General features: G+C 49.5%; 1 protein-coding gene across 2 annotated transcripts in view; it reads right to left on the bottom strand.

The window, feature by feature from the left end:
* The window catches only part of ACLY (ATP citrate lyase), a 95,120-nt gene that overhangs the window by 61,326 nt on the left and 17,946 nt on the right, over nucleotides 1-15,848 (bottom strand). For both annotated transcript variants that reach the window (XM_029572130.1, XM_029572131.1), the window contains exons 5-9: nucleotides 15,211-15,401; nucleotides 14,424-14,503; nucleotides 2,349-2,479; nucleotides 861-979; nucleotides 69-205 (exon numbers count right to left, since the gene is read on the bottom strand). In XM_029572130.1, the coding sequence (XP_029427990.1) occupies nucleotides 69-205; nucleotides 861-979; nucleotides 2,349-2,479; nucleotides 14,424-14,503; nucleotides 15,211-15,401 (658 nt within the window). The remainder of the gene's footprint in view (nucleotides 1-68; nucleotides 206-860; nucleotides 980-2,348; nucleotides 2,480-14,423; nucleotides 14,504-15,210; nucleotides 15,402-15,848) is intronic.

Here is a 15,848-nt window from a genome sequence, read left to right as displayed (position 1 = left end):
ACTGAGTACGGTCCCTCTCAACGCAAGCACTGTAGGAGGTCACAGGAGTCAATACAGCCCTTCCTTACCATCTGGGTGCTTCTCCCGGGTCATGAGGGATAGGATGGTCTTAGCGTAGTCATACGTTTGCTGCTCACTGGGTGCCCCGGAGTACTCCCCATAGTTCGCCAACTCCTCCACGCCACCAAGGTCACAGATGGTGTCACTGTTCAAAAAATTGAAAAAGAAAGGTGTGGGGAGGGAGGGGAGAGATAGTCAACCCGCCGCAATATTTCTTCCAAAGCACCAACAGCTGAACGCTCCTTTAATCCTCCTCTGGCAAAGAATTTCAAAGCCTGCACTTAGGGGCGTAAGAGATGTCATGCTGGGTCAGAGCAATGGTCTCTGAGCCCAGCTTCCTGTCCCTGACTATGGCCAGTATGGGTAACCTGGAAGGACCCAGCAGATCCTAATGGGCAGGACCACTCCCAGGTGTTTATACCCAGCTCCTGCCAGCAAGGGGTGGCAATCCCCAAGCCTCAGCTGGCTAAGAGTTGTTCATATATCTGTTCACCAGAAGCTTGTCCAAACTTTTAAGACCAGCTATACGACTGGTCCTTACCGCATACTCTGGCAACAAACCTCATAGCTTTGTGCATGGACTGAAGAAAAAAAAAAAAATTTATTGAATTTATTTTAACACTTCCAGATCAGAGAAGGGAAGTGACGCTGTCTCTCCGTTACTATCCCCTCAAGCTTCCCATTTGAAGGGAGGAAGCGTGCTCTAGTGATTACAGCAATAGTGCCGGACACAAGCATGTACAGTAGGCAAATGAGTCTGGCTCTTAGCCTCATTGGGGGGGGGGGAAGCATCCACTCACCTGTACACCACAGAAGCCCCGCCCCCAGCCACCATCGTCCAGATCCTGCCCTTTGGGTTCAGGATGGTCAGCTTCAGGCTGGCCCCGCTTTTTGCATCCAGGTCTGCGATGTAGGCTTCCTGTAAATGCAAAGTGCTGCCAGTCAAACTCCTCCACTCTCCCACGTGCCCCCCTCCGCCGCCTCTTCCTGATCCTCCCTACCACCACTACTGGCAGCGGAACCCTGTGTGGGCCAGGGGTAGGCAACTCTTCCCTTCGGCATCTCCTGAACTAGTTTAAATAAATATAAAAACTGCTACGAAATCAGCATTATGTAAAGAGTGGCACTGTCCCAGGAGGAACCCGGTGCCCTGCTGCGATCCAGAAGAGAGTCACTACCTGCAGGCCTCGAGTCAGAATTCACTCTTACATAGCAAGAGTCACCATCAATGGCACTATTAACGTATAACGAGTTATTACAGGCGAGATATAAGCCTTTTAAAATAAAATACAAACAAACAGGACCAGGCAGAAGGAACTCAAAGGCTGGCATTCCTGGCTCAGCAGCGAGGACCCCCCCCCCCCCCAACAGTACAGGCTGATTAGCTTGTTTCATAAACGTAGCTTGTGTTATTTTACAGCACTTGTGCAATGTGAAATGGACATATTCTGCTAATAAATTCTATCAGGAGGTTTGACAACCCGATTAAAATCCACCGCTACAGCGGATGCATGACAAGGGCAAACCTCGCACTCCAAGGAAGTGAATCCCAGCCAGGACTAAAGTCCGCATGCACAGCAATCCATCTAAACAAGAGCACCTCCTGCTGGCCAAGGACTAGCAAACTGCACTGTATCCCATCTCTCACCCTCACTAAAAGGTGGGGGGAGAGGAGTTCCTTACAGCTCTTGGCTCAGCGACCACCTCTCATTAGAACATTAATGCCATTAGAAAGCCGTGAAGCCTAACTTCTAATTCTTAATGAAAAGCTCAGATGCAACCTTCAGGTGACCTTCAGCAAACAACCCGAGAACCTCGGCAATTAAAATGATTCACTAGACAGAAATCCAAGTTAAGTGCTGGAACTCAGCAAGTTGCTTCCAAGGCAATATCTAAATGGATTATTGGCAAAGCTGGTTCATCCCTCAAGCTCTTTATTAAAGTGGACAGGTTCAGAGGAAGAAAAACAAGAGTCGTGTTCTGCAAACCAAGAGATGTTTCTGAGCTGCCCCCACATCCCGTCAGAAATTTCAGGGGCCAAAAGCGGAAGAGAGATGCACACGGTGGAAACCGCCAGGTCTGTTAACAGTTTTAAGACCTGAAAAACAAGATCTAAAACTATCCAGATCCCTATATTATAATGCCCACTAGGCTGTGCATGAGGGAGGAGTATGGCTCGGCTCAGCACGCTACAATATGAACCATCGCTCTCCCTGGCCATGGTCACCTCCGGCCCGCATTCAGAATGCTCAGAGTTCCCTACCCTCACCCCGCAAAGGCCCACTCACCTCCGGGTACGCCTCCCTCCCGAACGGAGGGGGGAACTCCACATCTCCCCATTTCGCCTTGCAGAGGTAGTCTGCTGTGGCATCTATCTTCGCTGCCAAGTCCAGGACGTAAACGCCATTCTTTGTCACGACTGCATGCAAGAGAGAGGGGCAGAAAACACAGCCAAAATTCTTAGCCTTAAAACAAATTTCCATTCAAGCTTCTCACAGTTTATATTCCTTTTGGGGGAAAATGCATTTTCTCAGGTAAGTCATATTCCACAAGGTACACTTTTGAAATTAGCTGAACTAAACCAGAGATTTGAATATTTCTCCCTGGCGCTCTTCAGCTAAAACCTTTATCCAGGTGACTTAAGTCACCCACACACAATTTAGCCAAGTATAAAGACGCAGTACTGGGAAACATTTTCACTTTGTCTGGGCAGCACCGATATTCAGTGCTGTTCAGACAAACAAAGTTATCCGGGTAATTCTGGTCAACCAAATAGTGGCACACCAATACCCCGGCTCTTCCACCTGCCTCAAAGATAAAAAATAAAAAATTTAAACAACTGTAACAGGCCAAGTGGCGCCAATCCCTCCTCCCTATCCCCTAGCTTTAGAAAAAAAAAAATGAAGTAGTAAATTCCCATCTGCATCCTGAAAAAGAAGAGTCTAGAAAGCCTAGTGGGAGGAGGAGAATAATAACTGCTGTAGATCTGACAGCTCCTGGCATTTAATGGAGAAATTACTTACCTGATAATTTCGTTTTCCTTAGTGTAGACAGATGGACTCAGGACCAATGGGTATAGTGAACTTCTGATAGCAGTTGGAGACGGATCAGATTTCAATCTGACGTCAGCCCTAGTACATATACCCCATGCAGAAAGTGCAGCTCTTCAGTATTCTCCTTGAAAAGCCTTGTGGATATATGTATGAGTGAATAATTTGATTAACTTTATAACTTGGTTAACTTGATTAATTTGAACTGGTTATAGCTGGAGACCGCCAGTGCCCTCAACCGGGAATCGTAGGATGGGTGTCCTAGATGAAGGAAAGCATGGTTTACCATTGAATCACTCGCTCCCGGGGATGTCCCCCGAGAATTCTATGAATAAAGGCAGCCGTGGGTGGGATGCTGAATCCATCTGTCTGCACTAAGGAAAACAAAATTATCAGGTAAGTAATTTCTCCATTTCCTAGCATGTAGCAGATTGACTCAGGACCAATGGGATGTATAAAAGCTACTCCTGAACCAGATGGGAGGCTGCCCGTGACCCACTTAGTACTGCCCTTGTAAATGCTGTGTCCTCCCGAGCCTAAACATCCAGGCGGTAAAACCTGGAGAAGGTGTGGATGGAGGACCATGTCGCTGCCCTGCAGATCTCGGCGGATGACAGCATCTTGGTTTCTGCCCAGGACACTGCCTGGGCTCTAGTAGAATGGGCCTTCACTTGTAAAGGCGGTGGCTTGCCTGCTTCTACGTAGGCCACCTTGATGACTTCTTTGATCCAGCGGGCTATGGTTGCTCGCGAGGCCACTTCCCCCTGCTTCTTCCCACTGTGAAGGACAAATAGATGGTCCGTCTTTCGTACGGATTCTGACTTTCCCAGGTATCGGATTAGGAGTCTGCCGACGTTGGCGTAGACTTCGAGCCTCTTCCAAATTCTTATGCTCATCTGGCGATGGTAGCGAGATGGTTTGGTTGAGTTTGAACCGAGACACTACTTTGGGGAGGAACGACAGAACTGTGCGTAACTGGATGGTTCCTGAGGTGAGTCTGAGGAACGGCTCTCGGCAGGACAGTGCTTGGATATACGATAGCCTTCCTGCTGGCAGTCTGTTCAGCCTATCTTTAATGTTAATAGTCAGAGAGACAGGCCATGAAGAGGTCTGAAGGAGGTTCCTGCTAGGAAATCTAGGACTAGGTTGAGGTTCCAAAGAGGCACCGGCTACTTTAGGAGTGGTCGGATGTGCTTGACTCCTTTCAGGAAGCAGGAGACATCTGGGTGAGAGGCTATCCTGCCACTCTTGTTTTTTGTTCTGTAGCATGACAATGCAGCCACCTGTACCTCGATGGAGTTGAGGGACAATCCCTTCTGTAGGCCGTTCTGCAGGAATTCCAAAATCGCATGAATTTTGACTGAGTGTGGTATGATGTCGTGGTCCTCGCACCAGGCTTCGAATACTCTCCAAATCCTTATGTATGTTAGGGATGTGGAGAACTTGCGTGCTCGGAGTAGGGTGTCAATTACTGCCCCCGAGTATCTGCTCCTCCTTAAGCGAGTCCTCACAATGGCCAGACCGTAAGAGAGAATTGAGCTGGATCCTCGTGGAGGATCGGTCCCTGTTGGAGCAGGTCTCTGTGTGGAGGTAGCGGCAGGGAGTTCCCTGTAAGCAGTCTTTGCATGTCTGCGTACCACGGTCTTCTTGGCCAGTCCGGGGCCACTAGAAGTACTGGCCCCCTGTGGTGTTCTATCTTGTGGATGATCGCGCCCAATAGGAGCCACGGCGGGAAGGCTTATAACAGAGTCTCCTGTGGCCAAGTCTGTACCAGGGTATCTATTCCCTGGGACTGGGGTTCCTACCTGCGGTTGAAGAAACTGGGTACTTGGGCGTTGGCCCGGTTTGCCAGGCAGTCCATGGTTGTGTTCCCCAACGGTTTACTATCAATTGGAATGCTGTGGTCAACAGCTTCCATTCTCCTGGATCTAGACTTTCTCTGCGGAGATAGTCTGCTGTGACATTGTCTTTCCCGGCAATGTGGACGGCCGAGATCTCTTGAAGATTCACTTCCGCCCATGACATTAGGAGGTCTATTTCCAGAGACACCTGTTGGCTTCTGGTTCCTCCCTGACAGTTGATGTAGGCCACTGTTGTGGCATTGTCTGACATTACTTTGACCGCTTTGTCTCTGAGTCTGTGACCGAACCTTAGGCAGGCTAGACTGACTGCCCGGGCTTCTAGGCGATTGATGATGTTCCATCCCGACTCTTCTTCATTCCATTGCCCTTGGGCGGTTAAGCTCCTGGCAATGTGCTCCCCATCCTCATAGGCTGGCATCCGTGGTGAGTAGGATCCAGGTTGGTGAGGATAGTCTCGTTCCCTGGCTCAGATGGGCTTCTTGTAGCCACCATCGTAGTTGAGGCCGAACTCTGTCTGCGAGCTGAAGCTGTACGGTGTAGTTCTGGGACAGTGGATTCCATCGTGATAGTAGTGAGCGTTGCAGGGGTCTCATGTGAGCTCGTGCCCATGGGACTACTTCCAGTGTGGATGCCATGAGGCCGAGAACTTGTAGGTAATCTCATGCTGTGGGGCAAAGTTCGCTCAACAGGGTTCGTAACTGGGTCATCAGTTTTGATCTCCTTGTTGGTGTCAGGGTGACCTTGTCTTGCTTGGTGTGAACTGGACTCCCAAGTATTCTAGAGATTGAGAGGGCTGCAGGCAGCTCTTGTTTGTGTTGACCACCCACCCGAGGCTCTCCAGTAGAGTTTTGACTCTGTCTGTTGCCTGGTGGCTTTCCTCTGGGGATTTCACTCTGATCAGCCAATCGTCTAGATAAGGGTGCACACGGATTCCTTCCTTCCTCAGTGTTGCTGCCACCAGCACTATGATCTTGGTGAATGTCTGGGGTGCAGTGGCTAACCCAAAAGGTAGTGCCTGGAACTGGTAGTTACGGTCCAGGATCGAGAAGCGTAGAAAATGCTGATCCTCTTGATGGATCGGAATGTGTGGGTAGGCTTCAGACAGACCCAGGGAGGTAAGAAACTCTCCCGGTTGTATCACCCTTATTACCGAGCGTAGGGTTTCCATGCGGAAGCGAGGAATCTTCAGGTGACGGTTGACCGCCTTGAGGTCCAGGATAGGTCTGAACTTTCCTTCTTTCTTGGGGGACAATAAAATAGATGGAATAATGGCCAGTATTTATTTGTTGTGGAGGCACCGGTGTTATAGCCTCTAAGGCTAGTAATCTGGTCAGTGTAGCTTCCACTGCCATTCTCTAGGAAGGGTCGTGGCAGGGAGATTCCACAAACTTGTTCAGAGGGAGGTGGTGGAAATCCAGGTAATATCCCTCTCGAATGATGGATAGGACCCACTTGTCCGAAGTTATCTCGACCCATCTTTGGTAGAATAGGGTAAGTCTGCCCCCTATGGCTTCTTCCTCTGGATGGGTCAGCTGATTTTCATTGTGGGCTGCGGCTGGGGCCTGGGCCCGAGCTGGCTCCCCTTTTATTGTGCTTGTTCCGAAAGGACTGGCTCCGGCCTGCGGGGTGGACTGCTTGATATGAGCTTCTAAATGGGTTGAAGCGCTGTGATCCTCTGCCCCTGGAGGTCCGGGGGAAGGATCGCTGGTTTCTCTTATTCCTGTCCTCCGGTAGCCACGGCAGTGGGGACTCGCCCCATTTGTTGGCTAGTTTCTCTAGTTCACTTCCGAACAGGAGTGTTCCCTTGAAAGGCATCCTTGTGAGTCTCGTTTTGGAGGATGTGTCGGCTGACCAGTTTCGGAGCCAGATTTGTCTTCTGGCTGCCACGGCAGATGAGACTCTTCTAGCTGCTGTGCGTACCAGATCCAAAGTGGCGTCTACGAGAAATGATACAGCTGGTTCCAGGGCCTCCCCAGGAATGTTGTTCCTGGTCTGTGCTAAGCAGGCGCGTGTCACCACGGCACAGCAGGCTGCGATCTGTAAAGACATAGCGGAGACGTCAGAGGATTGTTTGAGGATAGATTCCAGACGTCCGTCTTGAGTATCCTTGAGTGCTGCTCCTCCTTCCACCAGGATAGTAGTGCGCTTCGAAACCGCACAGACCATGGCATCCACTTTCGGACATGCCAGGAGATCTTTGGCGGCTGGGATCAGAGGGTACATGGCTGCCAGAGCCTGGCCCCCTTTGAATGTAGTTTCTGGGGCATCCCATTCCAGGTCAATTAGTTGCTGGACGGCTTGTAATAGTGGGAAATGGCGGGAGGTCTGACGGAGTCCCTCTAATAGTAGGATCGTCTTAGATTCCCCCGAGGCACTTGTGCCCGGGATAGCAAGCTCTTTTAAGCTGTGTGTGACCAGGTCTGGAAGCTCATCCTTGGTGAAGAAGCGTCTCATGGTTCTTGGGGTTCTGTCCCCGGAGGGAGTTCCCCTTCCTCCAGGGGTTCTGACTCCTCATCTGAGATGTCTGTGTCTCCGAAGATGGGGCTTCTGGGCAGTAGAATCACTTCCCTGGGCATAGAGGGTCCCGGCATGTTGAGGTCCTCTGTTGGAGCCTGTGGCCACATTATAGGAGGCCCAGGTTGCATGTGGACGAAGGTATGCAGACCTTTGAAGAATTCTACCCAGGAGATAGAAACTGGGTCTATACTAGGGGGCGCAGTGTCCCTGGGGAGCCCAGTTTGAGGGGGGGTCCCGCTGTGTAATGCTAGGTCCGGCGTACTGCTCAAGAGGCTGGGGTCCGGTACCGGCTGGGGAGGGCCATGAGTTGGGTCCCCTAGGGCCTCTTCACACTGTATACACAGGGCCGTGGCCTCCTCATGCTGTGCAGCTCTAATGTGGCATGCTGGGCAAAGGCCCTGAGCTTTGAGTTTATTTTCAGGTGGTGCCATGGCTTGGGCGTGTACAATACAGTTGTGCGCTCCGGTGTGCGTTGAAGTTGCGCCCATGGGTTTGGTGCGCGCATGCAAGGAGATGTGCGCACAACAGCATGCACAGGTTGAAATTATGCGCCCGGCACAGTAAGCGCGTGGCTATGCGCTTCGCTTGTGCGCCCGGTACTTGTGCGTGCAACTTTGTGCGCACAGATCAAAAAGGCGGACAGGGCGGCGAACTGAGCCAAAATGGTGACGGCGACCACCTTGGAGGGTCTCCACGTGGGAGGACCCTCTGGTCTGACCGGGGTCTAGCCCTGCTAGGGCCAATCAACCCGGTGGCACTGGTCCCGGCTGGCGACCTGGTGTCTCCTCGAGCTTCGGAGACCGGAGAATTTTAAATAGATTTCTACCTTACCTTGTCTCGGCGCTTCCCGGTTTCATTCCGGGCGGTCTCCGGCTGCGGGGGGGGGGGGGTGAAAAAGAGGGAAAATATCTTCACCGCTGCGCTCGAGGTTGCACCCGCTGCCTCTCAGCCTCACCCGATGTCGGGGGCTAGGTCCCCGCCGAGGGTCAGCTGCCGGACCGAGGCTTACCTCCGAGGGATCGTGGAAATCACATCGGGAAGTCTCAACTCGGGGAGGGACCCAACGGGGCTCATCAGTAGAGGTAAGATTTCTACTTAATTTGGTTTTCTTTGGTAAAATAACTCTAATGCTGTGCTAGCGTACATAGAGTCCCTAACTGCTATGGAAACGGAAAATACTGGAGCATGGTGTCTCGCAGGAGTATATGTCCTAGGGCTGACGTCAGATTGAAATCTGATCAGTCTCCAACTGCTATCAGGAGTACACTATTCCCATTGGTCCTGAGTCCATCTGCTACACGCTAGGAAATATTCATTTATTCACTACTCTCTGGGTTGAGCAGACCAATCCCCATTCAGAACTTAGTACTGGGTCAGCGAGTTCTATTCACCCTGGAGTGCAGGGAATAAATGAATTTTACGTGCTTGGAACTGTCAGCTGCTCCTGCACTTAATATACAGGCCCCCCTCCTCCCACTGAGCCTTCCTAGACACTTTTGGAAGTTCAGGGGTGGGATTTGGCACATTACTTCTTCTTAAGGTAGCAGATGGAAAGGAGGAAACTGATCACCGCTTTAATTCAATTTTTTTTTTTTTTTTAATCTTGGCCAGGGGGTTGGAGGAGAGAGAAGAGATCTTGCTTGCTCTTAGATGGATATTCAAAGTTACCCAGAGAATTTTACCTGAGCAACTTTATCTGCCTTTATTCAGCAGCAATTTTACCTAGTTAAGTGCCACTGAAAGGAAAATCAGTTTTTACCTGCAAATGTTTGTTCCTGGAATACCACAGATCAGTCCAGACAAATGGGTTTTGCACCTCTACCAGCAGATGGAAGCAGAGAACTACTTTTCAGGCACTGCTACTTAACCGAGAGTGCCACCTGCAGTCCCTCAGTATTGACCTGTACCCAAGCCAATGAAGAGCCCCACTGAAAACAACAACTCCCTCCTAGGGCGAACATTTTATCCCAGGTTGGAAACCCCTGAACTGAAGCCCACGTGTCCACAACAGGACACAAAAACAAATAGTTTGTCGATCCAATTATTTACAAATTTGAGCTCTGCCTTACTCTCCAAAACCAACAATACAGTCTTTTGGAATTAAGAGGTGGGTCTCTGGTATTCCAGGCATGAAAATTAGCGGGTAAGAACCAATTTTCCTCTCTTGTTCATACCCAGATAAGTTCAGACAAGCGGGATGTATCCCCTACACTGGGCGGGAACCCGAAAGACCCGCACGCAATACACTTTCACCAAATGTGGCATCTTCTTGCACCTGAACATCCAAATGGTAACGTCTGGTGAAAGTGCGAAGAGAAGACCACGTGGCCGCACTACAGATTTCTTGTGGCAATACCAACTGGCATTCTGCCCAAGAGGTTGCATGCGCTCTGGTTGAACATGCCCGCAACCCCTCTGGGGCCGTCTGCCCCTTACAGAGATAGGTGGAAAAAATAACCTCCTTTAACCAGCCATCGAGCAATCGTAGACCGACGCTTTCATCCCTTTCTTTGCAACCCCCAAATAAGACAAACAGATGATCTGGCCACCGGAAGCTGTTAGTGACCTTAAGATAGCACAACGGAGTCTGATGCATGTCCAACAAGTGAAGTCCCTTCGCATGCTCTCCTTCTCCAGTCAAATTCGGAAAAGCCAGACGCTCTACCGACTGACTGAGGTGGAACAAAGAAACAACCTTCGGCAAAAAAAAAAAAAAAAAAAGGGTACCGTATGCAAAGACACACAATCCACAGAGATCCTTAGAAACATTTCTCTACAGGATAAAGCCTGAAGCTCAAATTATTTTGGCTGAATAAATTACCACCAGAAAAACCGCTATCAAAGTGAGGTCCTTCAATGAAGCCTTCCTCAAAGGCTCAAACAGGGGACCACAATGACCTTTTAATACCAAATTACGGTTCCAAGAGGGTCATCTGCCTCGATCTGGAGGTCACAAGGATTTGGCCCCCTTGAGAAAAAAAAACCAAAAACGCAGAATATCCAGATGAGAGGCCAATGACTTGCCCTGCGACTTCCCTTGAAGGCATCCCAAAGCCGCCACCTGTACCCAAAGCAAATTATAGGCAAGACCCTTAGTCAAGCCCTACTGTAAAATGGGTGCAGAATATCCACCTGCAACGGATCTAGTTCCTGTTCCACACATCAGGACTCCAATACTCTCCACACCCTGACATAAGCCAGAGAAGGGCCCCTTCTCTGGCTTCAGGCCCGTCTCCGGGCCTGAAGCAACGTAGCAATAATTGTGTCCGAGTACCCTTTCGATCTTAAACTTTGCCTCTCAAAAGCGATCCACCAGATCCTTGCCTGAGCAGATTTTGCAGATGAGCGAACCTGATGGGTCCATCTACAGCCAGATGAACCAGATTCACAAACCACGGACCCCGCAGCCACTCTGGCACCACCATCACCCTTGCCTGGATGTCGCCCTATATGCCTCAAACGACTTACGAGTGTCCAGAGCAGAAACATGTACAGCAGAATGTCCGTTGGCCACAGAAGAACCAGAGTATCGATCCCCTCAGCCCCGCTTCTCTCCTGCGACTGAAGAATCTGGTCGCTTTGGCATGCTGTGCAATGCCATCAGATCCAAATGGGGATTGCCCCACCTGGTCTGGTTGAGGCTGAAGGCCTCCTCTGACAACTCCCATTCTTCAGGATCCAATTTCTATCTTCTGAAAAAAATCTGACTGTACATTGTCCACGCCTATCACATGTGAAGCTGTACTCCCTTCAAGGCACTGTTCTGCCCAGACAAACGATTCCTGGGCTTCTAGGGCCACTGCTCAACTCTTCATCCTACCCTGTTGATTGATATAGGCCACCATTGTTGTGTTGAAAGAAAACATGCTCACCATTCATCCCTGAATCTGAGGGAGGAATTCTATCAATGCCTTTCGAATTGCTCTCATATCCAAATGATTGATAGACCAGGATGCGCAACATCTCTAGGACCATTTGAACCAACTGACAACATTCTCTCTCCGACTTCGCCAGGATAACCCAATTGTCCAGAAAAGCGTGAACCAGAACCCCTTTTTTCCCTGCAGAGCAGCCACCACCACCACAACCATCACTTTCGCCCATGGAGTTGTTGCCAACCTGAAAGGAAGAGCCTGAAATTGGAAATGCTGCCCCAGTACCATGAAGTTAAGAAACCTCTGATGGTCTGCTCATTTGGGAATGTGCAGATAGGAGTCAGTTAAATGTGATGAGGCCAAAAACCCCCCTTACCGGACTGCCACTATCACCATTCACAACGTCTCCAGCTGGAAGTGTGGAATTCGCAGATCTGAATTCAGAACAATACTGCAATCACTAATTTTCTCATGCTCTGACTACTGCAATTCACTACTCTTAGGACTTCCCAAAGCAACCACACATCCTCTCCAAATTCTTCAGAACGCTACAGCCAGAATTCTCACCGGACACAAAAGATCAGAACACATCACCCCGTTATTAAAAGATCTGCACTGGCTATCCATTGAAAAACGTACTGAACACAAAATGCTCACAAAACCATACATAACAATGAACCCAACTGCCTAAATACATTATTCCAAAAGCATCATCCCAAACGAAACACAAGATCAGCAAACAAAGCCCTACTCGCAATTCCCCCAATCTCCTCAGCAAACCTCACAACAGTCAGAGAAAGAGCGACATCAATAGCCGGACCATACTTATGGAACTCACTTCCAGAAAACATAAGGCTTCAAACACACAAAAAACTCTTCAAAAATACTACTCAAAACTTGGCTATTCCGACAAGCCTACAAAGACGGTATTGGATAAGCAGAGTGTACTAGATAAGCAGTTATCAACCTTTTCATTTGTTTTTGTTTATTTCATAGTTATGCTATTTAGCAGTGCTCCCACGATTGTTATTGTCCTTTGATATTTATACAACTTTAGTCTACAATATTTTAGATTAACTACTAATGTTTTACTTCTTTATATATTATAGCTGTCATCATTCTTTTACTATATATTATTGTACTTTCCTTGTTAAATGATTGTAAACCATTGTGAAGGTTCCCACTGATGCAACGGTACAGAAAACCAAATAAACCATAACCTGAGGACCTTATTATCCCCCAGAGACTGCATCAACTGCTCAAGGTCCTCACCAAACAAGAGCCGACCCTTAAAAGGCAGTGAGCCTAACTGTTACTTGGAGGAAACGTCCACTGACTAATTACACAGCCAGAGCAAAACTCCTGGCGGAAACTGCTGATCCCATAATCCAAGCCGACATACGAACCAAATCATACAGAGCATCTGCACCGTAAGCAACCGCTTCCTCAACACGTTCGGCCCTGTCCACCTCCTTGCCCAACTTTGGCAGGCTTTCTTGCATCTGTTGAACCCAGCATCAGAACAGCCCCTCAGTGGCTGGGCCCGAGAATGCCTGGCAATATAAGCCTCATGCAGCAATAAAATAAAGTCCACTGAAAACGGACTTTATGTCTAGCCCCTGTATGATAGGAACTAGGGACCAGAAGCATGGGACTCTGTTCCTCTTCCGAGTACCCCTGATCACACCCAGAGACATAATAGGCTGGAGACAATCATGGGGAACATCCCCCTCCCCCCTTGATGGCACGGGAATGGCCAAAAGTGAATCCAAAATGGCCACCGTTCCCGTGCTGAGCGGGAATGGATCAGCACCCCAGCCCAAACCCTGGAACGGGAGTGGTGGACATCCGATGCTTTTTCGCAACTGCCGGGCCATCGGATGAGCCCTCCCCGCCCTCTGATCATCCAGTGCACAATCCGAGCCAGTGGAGACCCGACCGCGCCGAGCCGTATGCACAGCATGCTGACCCGCTGCCCATCGTGATCGGGGAAAAGTTGAGAGCACAGAGAAAAACACCTCAGTATTAAAACATCCCCACAAACAAAAACAACCACCACCAGCCACCAAAGCAATGAGGAGGAAGCTGCGCTACTGTCTTAAGCTCCTTTTTTTTCCCCCCAACTTTATTCAACTCCCCAAAGCTTAAATAGAGGCTTCAAAGAGAAAAAAAAAAGGACTGCCTCAGAATAAAAGAATATCCTGAGCCTGCCTCAGTGGCCTCGTGATGGAGAGGGATCTAGACTCCCAGATTTACACATCATGGGCACATGGACGGAGCACACACAAGGGTCACCAATCCCCAGCTCGACCGCCTAAAAAACGGACAGGGAAGAACCCACTAGAATTCACAAAAAAAAAAAACCCTGGGAGGAAGGCTCAAAAGAAAAAAAATTGCTCAGACTGCAGGCTTTGCACCATCTACCATCTGCTGGAGACAGAGAAATACTGAGGAACTGCAGGTGGCACACGTGGTTAAGTAGCAGTGTCAGTAAACTTTTCTCTGTCTCCATCTGCTGGCAGGGAGGCATAACCCAGGGGTCTGGACTGATCTGGGTATGTACAGGGAACAACAACAATATCCAAATAACTTTGCTGCTCGCTGGACTCTGACTATCAATCTCTCAGTTGCTTGTATTGTCATGTATCTAAGGGAATCTGAGGATTCATCATCATCAGAACCCCCCCAGACACAGGCAAAGAGAGGGCAGCTAAATGAGGCAGAGAGCACAGGTAAACCCTAGAAGCACAGACAAACAGAGAGGTGAGGTAGGAATACTATAGGTGGGCAGCCCTGAGTAAAAACAGAGAGACCCAGGAAAAGAAAAGGGGTAGCACATTCAATGAACAGCCAAGGATGATGCCCCCAGGGGGAATGGTTCAGCCACTCAGCACAGGACATTCAAAGCAGCACAGAGCTAAGTGTATTGGGAAGGACGTGATCACATGCAGCAGCAGGGGAAGGATTTATTGACATTAAAAAGCCCCCCTTTCATTGCAATCACAGTCCATGGCACAGTCAGGGCTTTGCGCAGCCAAGTAAAATTGACAATAAGTTACCTAACGGGTTGATCTCCAGATAGGTGAAATACAGGTCTTCGTACAAGCTGACCAGGCCGGCGATGAAGCTGGCCAGGATGCTGCAAAGGAAGAAACAGCCAGTCCAGATAAGAAACAAACACATGTTCAGAAGGTTTGGGCAGGCAGGCAAACAGCGGGCACCGTCTGTCTTAATTAATGAAACCTAGTCATTTCTGGACATCAGCCTCCATTACTCATCTCAGACAGTCTTCCCACACACCGCTCGTTACTCTTAGGGAGATGACTCAGTCGGTCCCCACTGGGGCCGGCCAATTTAATCTGACAGGCCACAGTCCTGCCTATAAATCTAAGAACCCAGCCAAAACAAAACAAGAGTGGCTGCCTGATGAATCATCCCCAGCCGCTGCCCACTTGGAGAAAGAGTCCTAGCCAAGGAGACAGATGCAGGGCGCCTGCGCAGCTGGGGGGGGGGGGGGTAGGGAAGACCTCTAACGCACTTTCAAGTGAGGAAATGGGCACCAAGTCTTGCACACAGGTCTTTCTGAGATTTAGGTTCTCTTCTGCAGACTGCTGAACAAACACTGTAAAATCAGCATCACTAACAGACTCATGACTGTCAAATCCACTGGGATTGTGACTTTTTTTTTTTTTTTTTTTATTTGCAAGGTCAGAAAGCATTAGAACAATTCTCTTGCAAAGATAGCCTGTCATAAGCCACCCCAATAAAAGAATACAGTGCGCCTCCGGGCTGATGTTTTTAACACCTCGGACAGCAGAGGGGGAATGCACACAGTTTGGGCCTTACTCTTTCTTGTCTGGGGGTGCACTGGCCAGGAGTTTGGACTTGATGTCCGCCACAGCCACTTTCTCACCGACGCCCACCAGGAGCTTCTGTGCCTTGGAGTCCACATCGCCAACTTCCATGCCCCCTTCATGGTGGAAGAGAATGTAGTCACCTTCCCGGGCCGCGTAGATGCAGACGTAGAATTCCTCCTCCTGGGTACAGATCAGAGCGATGGGATTAGTCTGCAATTCAGGGTCAGAACAGGTCCCAGGCCCTGTGCTGTCCTCAAAGTACATGGAGAAAGCGCCTTCTCGGGTTTCTTTAAGGAGTCTGGACTGATCTGGGTATGTACAGGGAATGGGGTTTTATTCTTAAAATTATATTAACCAATCATAGGCAGTGCACAACTGAAGAGTAAGTCAAGGTGAAGGCCAGGGCCACTAGAAGATGACGTGACTGGCCCATGGTCAACAAGAGAATGAGTGACAGAGTGGGGATGAGAACGGAGGGAGATAATATTAAAGGGATTGCCCCAGCCCCACGCAGGGAAGCAGCAGGCTAAAGGGGGAACTCTGAACTCACATCCCAGGACGTCACCTGAATCAGAGCCCAGTGCACTGATCCCCCAAGGGCTCACAGCATCTTTCATCTAAATAAGC

This window comes from Rhinatrema bivittatum, chromosome 12 (assembly GCF_901001135.1).
Source record: "Rhinatrema bivittatum chromosome 12, aRhiBiv1.1, whole genome shotgun sequence".
Classification (NCBI taxonomy): domain Eukaryota; kingdom Metazoa; phylum Chordata; class Amphibia; order Gymnophiona; family Rhinatrematidae; genus Rhinatrema; species Rhinatrema bivittatum.
Note: the sequence above shows the minus strand (reverse complement) of the source record. Positions and strands in the feature narration are given on the sequence as shown.